Genomic DNA, 17,047 nt, shown 5'->3' on the forward strand with positions numbered 1-17,047 from the left:
AATAAATCATTTGAGGTTGAATCAAACCAGCAGCTTATAGGTATACTTTGGACATGTAGTTTTCTCTTCCCATTTTTTTTTCAAGCACTGTCTGGTCAAGCCTTGATTATTTACAGACCGCCATCATATAGCTGTAACATTGCTGAGTGCAGCATTAAACAAACAAAATATTATCATGATTGTTATCAAGGGTTGTCTGTTCCTGATGTGATTATTTACAGACTGTCGTCATATTCCTGTAATATTACTGAGTGCGGCATTGAACAAACAAAACATTATCAGGATTGTTATATAGGATTGTCTGTTCCAGACTTGATTATTTACAGACTGTCGTTATATTCCTGTAATATTGCTGAGTGCGGCATTAAACAAACAAAACATTATCAGGATTGTTATCAAGGATTGTCTGGTCCAGATGTGATTATTTACAGACTGTCGTCATATTCCTGTAATATTGCTGAGTGCGGCATTAAACAAACAAAACATTATCAGGATTGTTATATAGGATTGTCTGTTCCAGACTTGAATATTTACAGACTGTCGTCATATTCCTGTAATTTTGCTGAGTGCGGCATTAAACAAACAAGACATTATCAGGATTGTTATCAAGGATTGTCTGGTCCAGATGTGATTATTTACAGACTGTCGTCATATTCCTGTAATTTTGCTGAGTGCGGCATTAAACAAACAAAACATTATCAGGATTGTTATCAAGGATTGTCTGTTTCAGACTTGATTATTTACAGACTGTCGTCATATTCCTGTAATATTGCTGAGTGCGGCATTAAACAAACAATTCATTATCATGATTGTTATCAAGGATTGTCTGGTCCAGACTTGATTATTTACAGACTGTCGTCATATTCCTGTAATATTGCTGAGTGCGGCATTAAACAAACAAAACATTATCATGATTGTAATCAAGGATTGGGGGCGGTCGGGTAGCCTAGTGGTTAAAGTGTTCGCTCATCACGCCAAAGACCAGGGTTCAATTCCGACATGGGTACAATGTGTGAAGCCCATTTCTGGCGTCCCCTGCCGTGATATTGCTGGAATATTGCTAAAAGCGACGTAAAACCAAACTCATTCACTCACTCACTATCAAGGATGGTCTGTTCCAGACTTGATTATTTACAGACTCGTGTCGTCATATTCCTGTAATTTTGCTGAGTGCGGCATTAAACAAACAAAACATTATCATGATTGTTATCAAGGATTGTCAATCAGAATTGAAAGTGAAAACCTTCCACAATTTATCCTCCGAAACATTGATCAATTGAAACATTTAAAAGTTAGTGTCATATTGATTCCGAAACAAAACTACAGCTTGCTGGCTGGTATCCACATGTTGAGAGCTCCATCTGTACCACTGTCAATATTTATGCTTAGATTGGCCTGGTTTGTTCGCTCGACTTGATTGATGGTCATAGTGGTAGCGATATAGTAGTTTTCATCTTTGGTCCAATCAAAAATGTTCAGAAGCCTAAAAATACTGGTGAAAAGGATATAGGAAGCCTACATATTTCAAAACTGTCTGGCTTAGAGATTTTTAGATTATTACAAGACCGCTGATTTTCTCAGAATCTGTGCGGCTGTCTTATCTTGATAGCAAGTTGAACATTGTGTTTCATCAATGTGCAAAGTATACTCATCCTAACTCGTGGTTTATTGAGATACATGTAATCAATGATTGAGCAGAGGTTCCAAACGATCCTACAAAAAAATGTTGTTTGTTTGTTGTTTAACGCCGCACTCGGCAATATTGCAGCTATATGACAACGATCTGTAAATAATGAAGGCTGGACCCGACAATCTAGTGACTGACATCATGAGCATCATTCCAAGCAATTGGGATACGATGACATGCATCAACCAAATCAGCGAGCCTGACCACCTGATCCTGTTAGTCGCCTCTTATGGCAAGTATAGTCACCTTTTACAGCAAGCAGGGGGGCACGGCTGGCCGAGTCGTCTAAGGCGCCACGATTCGCTGTGCAGAGTTGCATCCCTTGGGCACGCCAGAAACCCATGATTGTGGGTTCGAATCCCGGTTCACCCCAATTATGTTTCTAGGTTTGTCAGCACCATACCCGTGCTCGTGGGTTTTACCAAAGTGGTAAACGTCTGAGACCTGCATTGCTTCGGGCTTTCCTCCCACATTAAGCTGACACGCCGTGATATAACTGGAATACTGTTAGAAGCGGCTCTAAACCCAACTCACTCACTAACCCAATTTTACAGCAAGCATGGGTTGCTGAAGACCTGCTCTACCCCGGATGTTTTATTAAGGTTTATTTACTACCTAGTACTAGGATGCTATCAGATTAACTCTGATGATCATTTGGTTAGGATGGTCAGATCCTCAATAATGATTTTACAGCCAATTCCTAACACTAATCATGCTAATACTGACGATTCCTAAAAGTATATTGGTGTGTATGATTTTATTTCGGGTGAGCTGCAGTACCTCTTCAGTTGGATTGTATTTTTTCGTTATCCTAAATTGAATTGTTTTACCCTACTAAAAACAATATACAGTGTCAAACTCATTTCAAGTTGTTCTGAGTTCGTGTAAGTCTCTGCATGCTGTGGGGGGACTTTTTCTAAAGTTGTTTACGTCAGTGTCCTGTAGAAGTAATGTATTGTGTCCGACTGGACACACCCATGTAATGCAGGACACATTCCGTCCAAACATTACACAATGCATTTCCTCGAATATCATTAAATTGAGAGTTTGGGTTGAATAAATTCCGATGTCAGTGACTTGGAGTTGGAGTGTTGACAAGGAAACAATAATTGTCTGTGTTTCCGACATTCCAACTGACCATTGTTTCACTTGCTATTTTGAAATGTTTATCACATCTATGAGCAGTTGTCATAAAAAAACAACAGAACTTTGTCATTCTTTACTTACCTACCTGACCTACTTATTGATCCCAAATATATGAATCCTCCCTTGTGCTGGCGATGCGCATTTTGTTTGTTTGTTTAATGCCACACTTAGCAATATGGCAGCAGTCCGTAAAAAAATTGAGTCTGGACCAGACAATCCAGTGATTGATATCATGAGTATCAATTCACACAATTGGGATACAATGACATACATCAACTATGCTTGTCGTAAGAGGCGACTAATTGGATCAGGTGGTCAGGCTCGCTGCCTTCGTTGATGCATGTCATCATATCCCAATTGCATGGATCGGTGCTCATGATGTCAATCACTGTATTGTCTGGTCCAGACTCAATTTTTTACAGACCACCGTCATATAGCTGGAATATTGCTTAGTGCAACGTTAAACAACAAACAAACAAACAAAAATCCATTGGAGTATGTATCATCCGACTCCAAATACCCCTTCGTTGTGTTCCAGGTCGGTTTGGCGTTGGTTGTCTGGTCAGGATGTGGGGTGCTGTCGCTGATTGGGGCAGTGTGTTACGCGGAGCTCGGAACAACTATTGCAAGGTCCGGAGGAGACTATGCCTACATCCTGGAGGCGTTCGGACCATTCTGTGCATTCCTTCAACTCTGGGTAAGATTTTACTTTGCTGTAATCAAGTTATGTTTTCATATTCATGATATTTGCATGCTTTTTGAATGAGTTTTTAGTCTCATCAGATGATCTTATGGCGTGGAGTGTGGTCTTCTCAGAAACCACGGAACCCAGGAAGCTGTGATTTCACATGCTTGTTCCCACCAATGATGACCAATATGTTCAAGAAGTTCAATTCCAATTTTCAATATGGCTGCCATGTCAGCCATATTGAAAAACCCATTTATGGACATTCATCTGTCATTTTTGTACAAATACAATAAAATATTGTATATGTAGTATCGAATCATACATAGAATACTTGCAACTAATTCTTTGTTGTTTAAAATGAATATTTCTGATACCACGCTTTGTTCTTTTTGCAAATGTTATGATGAAACTATTGTACACATTTTTTGGGAATGTGAACTTGTACAAGTATTTTGGAAAACCTTCTTAGATTGGATAAATAAATGTAGCCATATACATCATATGAAATTAAGTGCTGAACTTGATTTATTTGGTGTTAAAGAAAATATTGTTACTGACAAAGTTTTTGATTTTCTTATTTTAATAGCTAAATCTTTTATATATTTTTGCAGATTCAAAAAAACAAATCTTTGCTTCGCAATATTTCAAAAAGATGTTAGTCTGAGATACAAAATTGAGAAGAATATAGCCTTTACAAATGGTAATGTAGCTACATTTTATAAATCATGGATCTTTTATCACATATTGTTTGAAGAAGCAGAACAGCAATAACATATGTATCTCTTTCTCATATTTGTTTCTTGCCAGGATCAGTGTTTGAATAATATTTTGAATGCTTGACTGTGTGTATGTTTTGTTATATTTCTTAAAAATCACCTTGGCACCATTTCCAATACTTGTATTTAATTTTCCCCAAATGTATACATACATTGTCTTCAGAATGTGAGGGTGACCATTGCCCTGGATGGCCATCCTCCTCATGTAACAGGGAAAAGGTGAAATAAAATGTATAAAAAAAATTAAAAAATATTGTATATGTTGTTGGCAGTGTGGCTCCACATATCAAAAGGGAATTACCCCAACTCATTTGTTTTGGGTTAGTAAATGAATATCTGTTGAAATGAGTAGCGAAAATCTTTCTTAATAAACATCTTAGTTTGTCCTCAAGGTGACTTGGTTACGATTTGGTGCTTGCTACTTTAATTTTCTGTTTGAGATTTGAGGTTATCTGGGCCAAATCTGGGTTTCTGAACTTTCTCTGTTATCACAACTCAAGGCCACGAACCATGTCACAGAACTGTAGTGGACGTGATTAGATGCTACCATGTCCATGAATGCCAATTCTTCTGTGTATTAAGTGGCCATGTTGTGGACTGGGGGATTGACTAGAGATCAGATCTATTCTGTCAAAATACCAAGTTACCAATGTTTAGAATTTTTATTTTAGTTTTCGAGTTTACAAACAACTATAATCATGATAATTCAGTATTTGTGGAACATTTATTTTAAATCTAACATACCAAGTCTGGCATGGTATTTCTCTTCTACATTGTTATAAAGTATTTTGCAAAATAAATGCCAAAGCTAATTTGGTATTGTTTTTTATGTCAAGTAGGTAGAGAATTAAATAAATTACTACTTGACAGTCTTTGGCAGGTTAATTCAAAGTGGATGTATACTACTTAAAACAACTTAAGGACCACCCGATTGTTTCATATTGCTGTAATTAATCTGTCATGGCATGACAAATTGACTACAGCATGCACAGTAATATGAAAGAATGGGTGTTCTTTAACTTCTTTTGACTAGTATAGATTAATCACCCAGTGACTAATTACCCTAATTACAAAGGGTTGTCATCACTCGTGCCACTGACAAGAGAGTGTCTAGACACACACTGGGGATAGGCACAGAGTCAGGTCAGGTCACCTTGTTACAGAAGGCAGTTACCTCAGCATTCTGCTGAATAATCAATTTATATATATCATTATTTAATAATACTATTGATATATTTCTGTTCAAATGGTACTTCTTCAATCAATAACAAGGGTGTGCACTGTTATTGGTATATTGGTAAATTGAGGTTCATTTTTTCCACCATACGTATCACAATATCATTTTTTCATGCTCGATTTATCGGGTGATGTCAAATAACGAGTTTTTAATGTTATTTTCTTGCCAAATGCCTTTGCTGGCCTAGGGCATGCATCTTGGGCCCCAAGATTGCCGCGTATTTGTTGTGTTTATTATGTTATATAATATATATCGTGATGCATATCGCTAGACCTGTGAAGATCCGGGGTAGAATAGGTCTTCAGCAACCCATGCTTGTCCTAAAAGGAGACTATGCTTGTCTTAAGAAGCAACTAACAGGATTGGGTGATCAGGCTCGCTGACTTGGTTGATGCATGTCATCAATCCCACAAGCGTGGATTGATGCTCATGTTGTCAATCACTGGATTGTCTGGTCCAGACTCTATTATTAACAGACAGGCGACATATAGCTGGAATATTGCTGAGTGCGTTGTTAAACAACAAACAAAAACCAAAATCAACATGCTCGGTGAGCTTTGTTTGGTTCTCTATGGCATGTTGGTGAAGCGTTCTCTGACGTGACATGGTGTTCCGTCCTTCATGATATTCCCTTTCATGGCATTCATTACATGCTGTTTCTCCTGTTCCATGCCGTTGCATCTTCTATTGTCCTTAACATGCTGATTAAGGGAAACAAATTGTTTCCATCAAACATGACCTCATTGGTATTCCGGGTTGGAATAGGTTCTTTTTTTTTACTGGATGATTGATTTACTCTGTGAATGGATAATCAACATGTAGTAAATTTTAATAATTACCGTTTGATACGTGTTGGTAATTGACATGCGATATGTTTTGACAAAAAATAACAATGTTTCATTATTTTTGTTTCCAGGTAAATTTAATAATTATTCGACCTACAGCTCAAGCTATTGTGGCCTTGACCTTTGCAAATTATGCACTTCAACCCTTCTTCGTTGACTGTGTTGCGCCCGACACTGCAGTTCGTCTGTTGGCAGCATTGTGCATTAGTAAGTAGCCTGTGTTTTTTTGGTACTTTTTGAGATATATGTTACATTCTTTAAAACCCTGTGAAGATCCGGGATTGAATTTAGAATCTCAAGTAACCTATGCTTGTCGTAAGAGGCAACTAATAACAAGTGGTCAGGCAACTCATGGCTGGTCAGGCTTGCTGACTTGGCTGATGCACGTCATCGTATCCCAATTGCATAGATCGATGCTCATGATGTCAATCACTGGATTGTCAGGTCCAGATTCTATTATTTACAGACTCATTGAAAGTAGATCCGGCATAATGTTATTTTACTTTCAGATGTTTACAGTGGTGTATTATCACTTAATATATAATAAAGATTCTACATGTATTTTCCAACCCGTGAAGATCCGGATTAAAAGGTCTTCAGCAACCCATGCTTGCCGTACATCACCCTTGTCGTAAGGGGCGACTAACGGGATCGGGTGGTCAGGCCTGCTGACTTGGTTGATGCACGTCATCGTATCTGAGTTGCGTGGATCAATACTCATGATGTCAATCACTGGATTGTCTGGTCCAGACACGATTATTTACAGACTCAGGGATTATCCTGGCAATGTTTACCTATGAGAGAAAATCTCCACTGGACCAAAAGCAATGAGATTTTTTGGCATGTGATGAGATTTTGCTAATTTTCAGAGAAATTTCATCTTCACACAGTGGGGAAACTGTATTTGATTTTTGGTACTTGTGACTCAAGTAATGTTGCAAGTAATATTACTAGATTATATAGATATATCTTTGGATATCCTATTTTCAAACATTAATTATTCCACTGCGAGTACATGTATTAGCATTAGTATTAACCAAAAATTACAATTGACTTACATTTCTGTTCTACTTTAGGAGAAATTACACTAATATTTGTGTATTTCTGTTCATCATGCTCATTGTCGACTTGATCGGGAATTATTCGCGAGGACAATTATAGATTGTTTAGGAGGCATGTTTACCATCAGCTGTTCATTTCGTTGGCATGCAGGAGACAACAATCTGCAGTTATCAAATTTCGACAATGTGTGTTTAGATCGTAATTCAATATATTTAGAGTGATGACATGAAATTGCGACTGTTGTAAATGGTATTACAGTTTGTTGGCAAAAAATATATTATTTACATTCCAGTGCTTTCGTCAATTTCGCTATCTTATTTCCGTCTGAAGTGTGTACCATATCAGAGGCCAGGTCTCTGATCGTATCAAATGAAATCTTATCAATATGCACTTTTCATTGAATTTGAAGTGACAGTTCATTATACAATGACTATTGCTCCAGGTTCACCCTCTTGTTTAATTAGCCAGAGCCGCCTCCGTGGTCTTGTGGTAGAGCGTCCGCCCGGAGAGCCGAAGGTCCGGGGTTTGATCCCCGGACGCGTCATACCAAAAGACGTTAAAAGATGGTACTTGTTGTTACCCTGTCTGGTGCTCGGCATTAAGGGGCTAAAACAAGGACTGGTCGGCTCGGAGTCAGTATACTGTGTCTGAGTGGGGTATTCATGTTAAACTGCGGCATGGTATCTCAGTGAGCTAGCACTATAAATCGGCATCAGTCCGGACTAGTACAAGCAGCCACACACACACACACACACACACACACACACACACACACACACATGCACGTCGCTATATAAGTAAACCCAATTTCACCTCACCTAATTAGCCAGAATTAAGTCATTTATTTCACACATGTGCAGCAGGCAGAAATGTTTACAGGTAACCGGAAGTTGCAAAGACTTGACATTCATGATGTTTGCGTTACATTTGAATGATTAAGTAACAGTTTTCAATTTTTATGGACAAATTTGGAAGCAAACGTATCGAAGCATATTCTAAAAAATCTAAATTCAACCTGCTGTTGGGCCACTAGAAATAGTTCAAAATTTGTAATGACAGCACGGTGGCCATTCTTGCATGAGGGTACGTTCATGAAAACTCTTCCACCGGTGGCGAATCTCATCTAAATTGCAATCATTTCTGATCTGCAGTTCATAGATTATTATGGAGAGTTGTATGTATATTCATATAGTTTTTAGATTTGCTGTCATTCCAAAATCGAAATTTGCTCGTGTTTTGATTGATTTCTGCCTCTTGATTTCTGCATGGAGGCACATACATGAAGATCATCGTCTTTGATTTCTGCTAGGATTTTAGTCTTAAAAAAATATGTTTAATGACTTGGATTTGTAGATCACGGAGTAAGATTTTCGTGCCCTACCAAAGTGTCTAGTTTGTAAAAACAAACACTTGTTTGCCAATCGGGGATAAAAAAAATGTTGCACACTCCACCATTGTCAGCTGATACAAAGCTCCATGCAGTGATATAGGAATCAGTTATGCACAGTAAGAGATAGCATGCAATGTTGCAAGTATGCAAATCGCTGTTTCGATTGACAACATTTGACTATTGAATAAACTAGCGTGTAAGTTTTTTATTGACATTTTTAGGTACCGTAGATAAATTTATTCAAGCAATACAACATTTTTTATTTTTGAAGGTGAAAATGAGAGTGTTAATGCAGATAAAACTATTGAAAGATCTACGCGATTTTCAATCGCGCTGATTGAATGTTGATGCGATATCTACGACAACTATGCGAGAATATCACGGAATCGCGGCCTAAGTCAATCCCTGCAGACTGCTGTCATATAGCTGGAATATTGCTGAGTGCGGCACCAAACAACAAACACAACAATGGTTGACGTAATATGGCAGTGTTGATGTAGCGTTCAGTGACACAGTCAGATTCATGACACGGTTTCACCACACAAATGAACATGTATTTTCTTGTTTGTTTGGAGCACACAAGATGTTTTTTAAATGACACAACACTTGGCACATGCTTTTGGCTTTCAGCCCATATCGAGCTGACATGCTGTGACATAGAATCTTTTCTTACGTATAGTGCGCACTTGGTTTTGAAGAATATTGTACTGAATATATGAACTGGGATGCTGACATAATGTTCAAAAGGGCTTTAAACTGGCCAAACTGTCTCACTATAGTGAGTGAGTATGGTTTTACAGCTTTTAGCAATATTCCAGCAATATCACATCAAGCTGACACGTCATGATATAACTGGAATACTGTTAAAATCCTGAACATGTCCAGCAATATGAGGCCGTGCGTTGTCATGTTGAAAGGTGATGCCTGGGTCATGACGACGCAATGATCTCATCACGGTAGCGCTGTCCATTGAGATTTCCTTCTACCACTATCAAACGGGTCTTCTGTCTTGCTGTAATCCCAACCCATACCATAACGCTGCTGTCCCCCAACCGATCTTCTTCCATGACACAATGATTGACGTAACGTTCACCTCGACGTCGGTACACTCGAATCCGTCCATCGCTGTGGCTGAGGTGAAAAAGAGACTCGTCAGTGATTAGAATTTGTCTCCACTGCATGGCTGTCCAGCGTAGACGCTGTCTGTTCCACTGTAGACGTGCTTGACAGTGGTTTCCTGTCAAAATGGGACGTCTGGAGGGTCTTCTGGCGACAATCCCTGCACATCTGAGGCGACGACATACAGATTTGTGAAGATATTCGTCGAAGGCCTAGTACAAGCAGGCACGAACACACACATATGCATTCACGTCGCTATATAAGTGCAATAATCTTGGACGCCACGTTAAACCCTATCTCACCTCACCTCACCTCACCTCACTTCACCTCACCTCACCTCACCTCACCTCAACAACAAATTTGCATGTAACCAGCAGGGCTTGCCTCGTTTGAAAGTTACTGGCCATTCTCCAAACTAGCTGGCCTACAACTAAACGGCTCTGAAAACTCCTGACCACTAAAACATTTAATTGTTATGAAATTTCTACCTCTATTACATATCTGCCATAAATCCTGTATTTTGGCTTCAACATGTTCAATCACACTAACTAAAATTTTCAGATTTTCAACAGACGTCCTCTCCACTGTCAGTTACACACAGTTGTTGCAGCCAAGTAGTCTCGTAACTACCCATGCTCTGAAAACTACTGACCACTAAAACATTTATTCCTGCTCTGAGATTAGATCTTGGCTTCCATTTGCCGCATTTCAAGGCGATATATGAGCAAATAAGGAAGTTGTTGCACACAACATTACAAAATGGTGGCTGGTTGTCATTCTACCAAGATGATGCAATTTAAAAAAATTAAATATACACAGAGAAGGGTTGAAATTTTGACTAGCCATTTTACTTTACGATTCAGCAAGCCCTTTGTAATTTGAACTGGCCACGGGCCAACAGCTAGGCCTGCTAGAGGAACTCTGTGAACTCTTAAGTGTATTTCCATGTGTCTTAGTGCAGAAGCATCACATCTATGTGCACAAGTGTCATGGACTGAGTGACTGGTTCTTCATTTAAGTGCTTTACAGATCAGATCCTCTGATAGGAAAGGGAAGCCTCACAATCACAAAGGAATGTAAATTCTCTGGCTTCAGTCATGTGTTCTGGAATGCAAAAAATGTCCTGCTTGGATGAAGACATGTAAAGGACCTAATCATTGTGCCAAGATGTTTCGACATTCTAGTAACCATGGTAACAAACACGAGAGTAGTCTGTGACTTAGCCACTAGTCCAAAGCCCGAGTCTAGAAAATATTTTTAGATCTAGTAATAATATATCTGCTAATAAAAGTCTGTACATTGACACTGAGATGTACTGACAATGATGTCAAGTGATGGGTTCGGCCAGTAGACGCCAAAGTTTTGGTACAGACTGCAAGCATGTTGGTGTTGCAGGGATAATTCTAGGGTGGGGCCTTGTGCTTTAAGCCCTTAAATTTGAGAAAAGGACGACATTTACAAATACAATGGGTCATTTTAACATTTAGCTGTATGGGCGTACCTCTGGAATATTTGAAATTTTCACATAAAGGGCCCATGTCAGAAAATTCCTAGAGTGAATCCTGATGTTGTCTACGAGACTGATGATGATGATGATGATGATTGTTATAATTGATCAGTAGTGTTGTCTGTATTGTACAAAATGTACAATGGACTATGATTTTGGCAGAGATTATAGAAAGGGTTTTGTCACTTAAGTTTACTCTGAAATACAACACGATAGGTACCACGGCAGACTCCGAGACTTTGCACAGTTGTTGATGACAGTTAGTTTGGCAACTGTCCAGGAAATACTTACCAGATGGTAGCAAGGTTAACCATTAAGTTAAGTCAGGAATATCTGGTTGAGAATGTGGAATGGGACAGAGGTATGACCTGATTAGAGCTCACATTGCTGGTTGTCAAGAATCCTTGGAACAGGAAAAACTACAGTGATGAGGTTGTTGTTGTTATTGCCGACACAAGTGGCTGCTATGTACCATTGCTGGGATCCAGGGATTCTCAGTAGATGGGTTTTGTCACCGGGAATGTTGATAACCATGATAACATTGTACACAGGAACCCTGCGGGGATGTCGAGATAGACATGTTCCCCAGCAGCATTGCTGGTTGCTAGATACTTTGTAACACAGTGGCTTTTGCTTGGTAATATTATCTCCATTAAATGTCTTCAAGATAAGTCATCCCCAGCCCTCTCTGCATAAGGACCAGCACTGAGTCTGTTAATGGAATGTCATTTTGTAACTTGAAACTCCACAATCTCTGCTCAGATCCAGGGGCGGTCGGGTAGCCTAGTGGTTTAAGCGTTCGCTCGTCACGCCGAAGACCCGGGTTCGATTCCCGACATGGGTACAATGTGTGAAGCCCATTTCTGGTGTCCCCCGCCGTGATATTGCTGGAATATTGCTAAAAACGGCGTAAAACCATACTCACTGGTTGGTTTGTTGTTTAACGCCGCACTCAGCAACATTCCAGCTATATGACGGCGGTCTGTAAATAATCGAGTCTGGACCAGACAATCCAGTGATTAATATCATGAGCATCGATCCACGCAATTGAGATCGATGACATGCATCAACCAAGTCAGCGAGCCTGACCACCCGATCCCGTTAGTCGCCTTTTACGACAAGCATAGTCACTTTTTACGGCAAGCATGGGTTGCTGAAGACCTATTCTACCCCAGAATCTTCACGGGTCCATACTCACTGACACACTGCTCAGATCCGAGCACATTCTGCCCACTGGAGGACAGATATAGAGGCGTCTTACTGAATTGAGTTTTCAGTGACTTGCTTGAACTACAATAGTGTGGACCGTTGCTCACAATATCAGTCACTTCATTTTCTGGTTAAGACTTGAATGTTGACGTGCAGCCGTCATATTGCTGGAATATTAGTTATGAGTTTTGAGTATGAGTTATGACTACATGAGTTATGAGTACATCATTAAGCAACAAAGTGTTTAAATATAAAGCTCCTTTGAGACCGTAGTTGGTAGCGTTGATCATGTTGATGATGCTAGTTGTGTTAGTTCTGACATTGGACGTGACGTTTTTCATGAAGAATTCGGAAAATTACCTTGCAAAGTACACTTACAAGTTGATCCAACGGTACTGTCAGTTATCAGAATTGAGTGCCAAATTCGCATCGTGATCAGTTGAAAGTTGAGTAGAGAGTGTTGATAGCTGAGAACAATATCTTTTATCATGGATATTTTGTTTGGTCAGAGCAATCGAAGCAATATGTTTTCAGGAAACTGTCCTGTGTCATTGTAGTACTTAATTTGTCGATTTACGCTGTTATGTGACTTGACAATCTGTAACTTTATATTGATGCTGATATTTAACCGAACATGTCCATTGACTTGGTGCGAGTATTTCCTGCATAATTATTATTTTACACAATATTTTAGCTTCCCGGTTTGTTTGTTTGTTTGTTTGTTTTCTTCACAAGATGCATGTTCAGCAATGTCTCAGGACCAGCTCAGGGGCAGACATTCTGTCCCAAGTCTGCAGTATGCTCTCTTTGAAATTACAACTATGGCGCAGAGCACACAATTTGAATAGCCTGTTTCTGGTTTCCCCTGCTGTGGTATTGCGGGAATGTTGCTTAAAGTAGCATAAAATCAAACTCACTCACTTTCTCACTGGTGCACGGCTACAGGGCCAATAAAGATACAGAGGCTTTGATGCTTACTTTACAATGTTACATTTTATCATCCATTTATTTATTCCGGATATCTATGGAAGCCTTTTAGGGCCTTTTGTTTTTTGGGGGGTTCTTGAAAATTCAAGATATTGACTTGAAATCTCAAGATGCTATTGAAATTTCAAGTTTCTAAGTTTGTTTGACGCCACACTCTGCACTATTCCAGCTATATGATGGCAGCCTGTAAATATTCGAGTCTGGACCAGACAATCCAGTGAGCGATGTTGTGAGTGATATTATACCAGGCTATCGGGTACGATGACACGCAATCCACCAACTCAATCAACCTAGCCTGACCACCCAATCCATTTGGTCACCTGACAACCAGCATATGTTGTTGGGGAACTAGCATCCCCACAGTGTGGGTTCAGAATTGAAATTAGTTGATTTATTCAAAGAATGCCAAACGTAAAGTGACACCTAAGAACATTCTAATAGAACAGAAGTGTAATGACAGATGAAGTGCCAGTCAGAGGGGGTGGTCGGGTAGTCTAGTGGTTAAAGTGTTCGCTCATCATGCCGAAGGCCCGGGTTCGATTCCCCAGTTGGGTACAACATGTGAAGCCCATTTCTGGTGTCCCCTGCCTTGATATTACTGGAATAGTTCTAAAAGCGGCGTAAAACCATACTCACTCCAGTCAGAGATCTAACATTTCACATGGCATTACATCGGAAGTATATATCTAAGCTATTCATGCAGTAGCCATAGAAACCGATATTGTTAGATCCCAATCAATTTAAACATAGAAAATAACATGAACTGATACGTCAGACACAAATATTAGTTCTATCAGATTCATGTATCTTGTTACGTTTCATGTAAAAATGACTTTTTTTTAGGATTACTTAGTCATCAATTACTCAGAGGAACGGTCGTCAAGATGTTTGCCTCCTTGCCACAAGGTTTCCATCAAACATGTCAAACAGACATGTCAAATATTGCATTGTCTCGGCTTGTAATGATGTGGAAGTTCCTGGATAACGGTAGAGCCTGGCTGTGATTGCTGCTGCTATCTATAACACAGGCATTGATTTTCTTAATACTATTCATTGAAAAGGATCACAAATTCTGGAGGAATGTGCGTTCTTGGGTCGTCTCATTTGAAAGTCAACTAGTTCTCTGTGACAAAGTTTCAGGCAGTGGCACCAACATGCGGGGGCGTGTTCGATTCGGTGTATTTATCCAGAGGGTGGGTGGAATCTTGTCGTCATTCAGTGTAACAGATAGATAATTGACTTCTCAATGTAAAGATCTCAAAGCTTCAATTCGGTGTATCTTTTTCCTGTGTTCAGGGAAATGGATTGTACTAACAGAAGTTGTCTTGTCTGTTTGATCACAAATGTTTATAAGTGTTTTTTATTCGTCGTATCCCTCATTAATATTCTGGTATTCCCTCGCTTGCACACTCGCTTGCACACTCACTCACTCACTCACTCACTCACTCACTCACTCACTCACTCACTCACTCACTCACTCACTCACTCACATTGAAATGTTTAATGGTGTGATCCCATTGAAAATAATGCAGAGCTCGAGATAAGCTGCGTATTTGCGTAAAATACACATTTATTAAACTGAAATACGCAAACAAATCAAATCCTAGCGTATCAAATACGCAAGAAAAACTATAAACACGCTATTGAAATAAATTCAATGCATATGTTACAACTGTTAGATAATACAACTGTTAGATAAAATGATTGTGTATCAGCTGATTGCCAAGTTGACTTACCCAACAGTTTCAACAGTATGCAACAAACATACTGGTAGATGCCAATTAAAAAGCACATCCTGCCTTGTCAATGTACATGTTGTTTCTTAAACAGTCACTGATTGGTGATTAAAGAAATAGCAACTTTCTCGAAATGCTAGGTTTTGCCAACAAAAATGACTTCCCTGAGAGGGAGCCATGAGCAGACGCAGACAGGTATACTACTATTTCATAGTTTTAAATGATTTTCAGGGCTTATTACGAAACAGTTTTTTCTAGTAAAAATACCCAAATGTCAGGAAATAGGGGGAAAGTGTCAGCTTAGTGTGGGAGGAAAGCTCAAAGTGATGCAGGTCTCCAACATTTACCACTTAGATGAAACCCACAAGCACGGGTATGGTGCTGACAAACCTAGAAACCAGGATTCGAACCCACAATCGTAGGTTTCTGGCATGCCGAAAGGGTGCAACTCTGTACAGCAAACCGCGGTGCCTTAGAGGACTGGGCCACCCAGGCCCCTTCTGATGTGGGAAGATCTGAGGACACAAAACAGCAATCTCATTGAAGTCAGATCTTCTACTCCATGTGCTCCAATACCATACCTCTCTGCATGAAGATCTGACAACACCTCCAACAAAGCTCCAGTCAGTCAATCAAGAGTTGAGGCTTCTAAATTCTCGGCATTAATGGGCGATGTATTTTGTCCGGCATGTTGGATTTCTATATCACAAGATACATAATATTTGTGTACACAAGATTTTCACAAATGTCTTATCCAATCTTTCCTTGTGAATTGTTATCAGTATGGTATGTTTGCAGGTATTCTGACGTTTGTGAACATGGCCAGTGTGAAGGCTGCCACTCGGATCCAGGACTTGTTCACAATAGCCAAGCTTCTCGCCCTAGTCATCATCACCATCGCTGGCATCGTCATGATGAGCCTAGGTGGGTATACGATGCAATAATATCCTGACATTATCATGATGGGCCTGGGTGGGTATACGATGCAATAATATCCTGACATTATCATGATAGGCCTGGGTGGGTGTACGATGCAATAATATCCTGACATTATCATGATGGGCCTAGGTGGGTATACGATGCAATAATATCCTGACATTATCATGATAGGCCTGGGTGGGTATACGATGCAATAATATGCTGACATTATCATGATGGGCCTAGGTGGGTACACGATGCAATAATATCCTGGCATTATCATGATGGGCCTGGGTGGGTATACGATGCAATAATATCCTGACATTATCATGATGGGCCTAGGTGGGTAAGCATATTTTATTTCTTTCACAATACTTGAAAGTGCAGTGTTTGCTGTTTCCAGATGAACATGATGAAGAGACGTTACTATAAAATCATCAACCAATCCCCAGGTTAGACTTGACCGCCTCCGTGGTCTTATGGTAGAGCGGAAGGTCCAGCGTTCGATCCAAAAGACGTTAAAAGATGGTACTTGTTGTTACCCTGTCTGGCGCTCGGCATTAAGGGGCTAAAACAAGGACTGGTCGGCTCGGAGTCAGTATACTGTGTCTGAGTGGGGTATTCATGTTAAACTGCGGCATGGTATCTCAGTGAGCTAGCACTATAAATCGGTATCAGTCCGGACTAGTACAAGCAGCCACACACACACACACATGCACGTCGCTATATAAGTGCAATAA

The 17,047-nt window shown here is 39.7% G+C and overlaps 1 protein-coding gene across 1 annotated transcript in view; it reads left to right on the forward strand.

Moving 5' to 3' along the window:
- Nucleotides 1-17,047, forward strand: part of LOC124137961 (Y+L amino acid transporter 2-like) — a 56,709-nt gene that overhangs the window by 8,815 nt on the left and 30,847 nt on the right. Inside the window, exons 2-4 of the mRNA XM_048397651.1 lie at nt 3,372-3,530; nt 6,451-6,586; nt 16,188-16,313. Coding sequence (XP_048253608.1) covers nt 3,372-3,530; nt 6,451-6,586; nt 16,188-16,313 — 421 coding nt within the window. The remainder of the gene's footprint in view (nt 1-3,371; nt 3,531-6,450; nt 6,587-16,187; nt 16,314-17,047) is intronic.

This window comes from Haliotis rufescens, unplaced genomic scaffold (assembly GCF_023055435.1).
Source record: "Haliotis rufescens isolate VD_foot unplaced genomic scaffold, xgHalRufe1.0.p SCAF_17, whole genome shotgun sequence".
Lineage (NCBI taxonomy): Eukaryota > Metazoa > Mollusca > Gastropoda > Lepetellida > Haliotidae > Haliotis > Haliotis rufescens.